Source organism: Chinchilla lanigera, unplaced genomic scaffold, assembly GCF_000276665.1.
Source record: "Chinchilla lanigera isolate Chin_1 unplaced genomic scaffold, ChiLan1.0 scaffold00011, whole genome shotgun sequence".
NCBI lineage: Eukaryota > Metazoa > Chordata > Mammalia > Rodentia > Chinchillidae > Chinchilla > Chinchilla lanigera.
This window is the reverse complement of record NW_004955412.1, coordinates 18,105,798-18,108,501: the sequence shown is the minus strand read 5'-3', so window position 1 is coordinate 18,108,501 and position 2,704 is coordinate 18,105,798. Positions and strand designations below refer to the sequence as shown.

General features: G+C 41.0%; 1 protein-coding gene across 2 annotated transcripts in view; it reads left to right on the top strand.

Moving 5' to 3' along the window:
• Positions 1-2,704, top strand: part of Bud13 (BUD13 homolog) — an 18,318-nt gene that overhangs the window by 4,885 nt on the left and 10,729 nt on the right. Inside the window, exons 3-4 of one of the 2 annotated variants that reach the window (XM_013511205.1) lie at positions 1,953-2,037; positions 2,614-2,695. In XM_013511205.1, the coding sequence (XP_013366659.1) occupies positions 1,953-2,037; positions 2,614-2,695 (167 nt within the window). The remainder of the gene's footprint in view (positions 1-1,952; positions 2,038-2,613; positions 2,696-2,704) is intronic. The other variant, XM_013511204.1, reaches the window with a different exon arrangement.

The window sequence follows — 2,704 nt, the reverse complement described above, 5'->3', positions numbered from 1 at the left end:
AAAAAAAAAAAAAAAAAAAAAGAGTAACTAATACATTTAATTTATTTTATTGAGCATTTACCATATACCAAGCACTACTAAGCTTACATGAATGCTGTCATTCAGTTCTAATGGCAGTCCTTTAAGTCTGGCTTTTACAATGAAGAAACCGAAGCTTAGAATAATTTACCAAAGGTTACACAGTTCTGAGTGGCACAGTTGGGGTTTTAGATCTTAGTTCATTGTACCTGAAAGCCTGTGCTGTCAGTACCCAGAAGGAGATCTCAAAAGTAGGGTGTGGGAGGAATGATGGTAGGTTCTTGGGAGAAGAGCAGTGGTAGAGCGGACTTCACTTGGAATTCCAGTTCAATTAATTTGAATTCCAATTTTTCAGCTTACTAGTTTGTGACATTGAGGAAGTTATTTAAATTCTTTGGGTCAGTTTGCTGGTAAGTACCCTACAGTATTTCTCTGTGGGATTGTTGTGAGGATTGAGTGAGATAATATAAGAAAGGACAAAATACAATGCCTAGTACACAGTTGCTATGTAACTAGAATTTATTGTGTCAGCCGTCTTTGAAAGCCTGTCATATAGAAAGGGGATCTTTTGTATCAGAGGTTAGAATTAAGATGGAAAGAAAGCTGGGGATATAGTTTAGTGGTACAGTGCTTGCCTGTTAAGTGCAAGGTCCTGAGTTTGATCCCCAGCACCAAAAAAAAAAAAAAAAAAAAAAAAAAAATTGAAGCTGGGCATGGTGGCACACACCTGTAATCCCAGCACTCAAGAGGCTGAGGCAGGAGGATCATTGCGAGTTTGAGGCCAGCCTTGGCTACAAAGTGAGCTCAAGACCAGCCTGAACTGTATAATAGGACCTTGTCTTAAAAAGACAAAAAAAAAAAAAAAAGATGGAAGTTATAGGAGGGTAAACAAGGATTCAGTAATAATATGACATTTCTAACATTGCAAAAAGTGTAGTGGACTTTCTTGTAAGAGAATGAGTTCCCTGTCAGTGAGTTCTTTGTCAGGGAGGGGTTGGGTGAATGATCATTTATTAGAGATACTGTAGAGAAGATTCGCTGGGGATATAGCTCAGTGGCACAGCACCTGCCTAGCAAGTGCAAGGGCCTGAGTTCAATTCCTGGTACCAAAAAAAAAAAAAGTAGAGAAGATTCCAGGCTGGGGATGTAGCCCAGTGGTAGAGCACTTGTCTGGCAGGCATGAGGCTTTGGGTTCAGTTCCCAGCATTGCTGTTGAGGTGGGGGTAAGAGGCAAAATTCTATTTTGTCTGGGAGTTTGGGGAATATGAAAGATTCTATGATTCTGTGTCCATCTCAGTGACTCCCTGTGGTTAGATTCAACGAAAGGGAGACTTATCGTTGGGACTGTTCACAACAAAGAAGGTTTCATGGGGCCCAGAGTCCTTGATTAGAGGTAGGCGTGACAGCGAGGCAGCTCATGTTTTCACTTGGAATGTAAAAGTAAATTGTAAAAGCAATTTACCTTATAAGTGGTGTTTGTATAGCTGAAGGGTTAATTAAAAAGGTTTGTAATGAAAGAAATTAATCTTTGGGGAAGAGTTGATTCATCAGAGGAAAATTTACAATTAAGCTGATTATGACAATCAGAGCTTTATGGAGCAAACATAACTAAGGACCATTGCATACTTCATGATTGCTTTGGGTATGTGTGCCCTGTATATATTAGGAATGAAAATTCTTAGTTGTGTTTTTGGAAACAGGCTCTTACTGTGTAGTTCAAGCTGGCTTTGAAGTCACTGTGTAGCCCACACTGGCTTTGACCTCGTGGGGCTCTTTCTGTCTCAGCCTCCCAAGGGCTGGGATTACAGGTGTGCACCCCCATGCCTGGTGGTCATTCCTGTTCTTAATATCTAGTAGCTTCAGGTTCTTGAGACAGCAGTGCCTGTTGGCTAGATCTTCTATTTTTACTCAGCGTAGTGTCCTTACTCCCAAAGGTGGCTGAGTTTGTGGATGAGAGGCCGGAAGAGGTAAAGCAAATGGAGGCTTTTCGTTCCAGCACCAAATGGAAGCTTCTGGGAGGTGAGTTCCAACAGTAGATTAAGCCTAAATTTCCTATTATGGGAAAATTTTCCTTTTCTATGCTTTCCTTTCTATGCATAGTTTCTATATCACTGATCCTGAAAAATACAGTGGGGGAAAAGAATTCAGAACTTCTTCAGAAATAGTAAGAAATTACAGAAGTTATAGATAGGAAGTTATAGTAAGGAAGTTATAGATAGGGTATCCCTCCTGCTCTTATATTTTCCCATTTGGCTTTCTGAGGTCAGAAAGTGGCTCAGTTGGAACCTTTCAGCACTCGTTCCTCTCTGGCCCAGCACAGGAGAGCATTAGAATAAACGAAGGACTTTTGGAAGAGTTTACAAGAGACAGGAATATAAATGTGTATTTAAAATGCTCTGCAAATAGACAAGAGAAGTATTCTCAAGATATCCGTAACTGCTTGTTGCTGCCCCTAAACAAAAGAGAGCTGTGTACACCTTTTGGGCTTTCTGAATAGTCCTGAGGTGTGTGCTGCTAGGGCATCTTTTAAAATCTTGGGTGTGAGGGATGGATAGAGCATTTGTGGGAATTTGACTCTTTGCTATTTGTGTGTAGACCACAATGAAGACCTCCCCTTACATAGTCCTTTCCATCATGATACTCCGGACTCATCTCCCAGGAGGGCCCGTCACGACACCCCGGATCC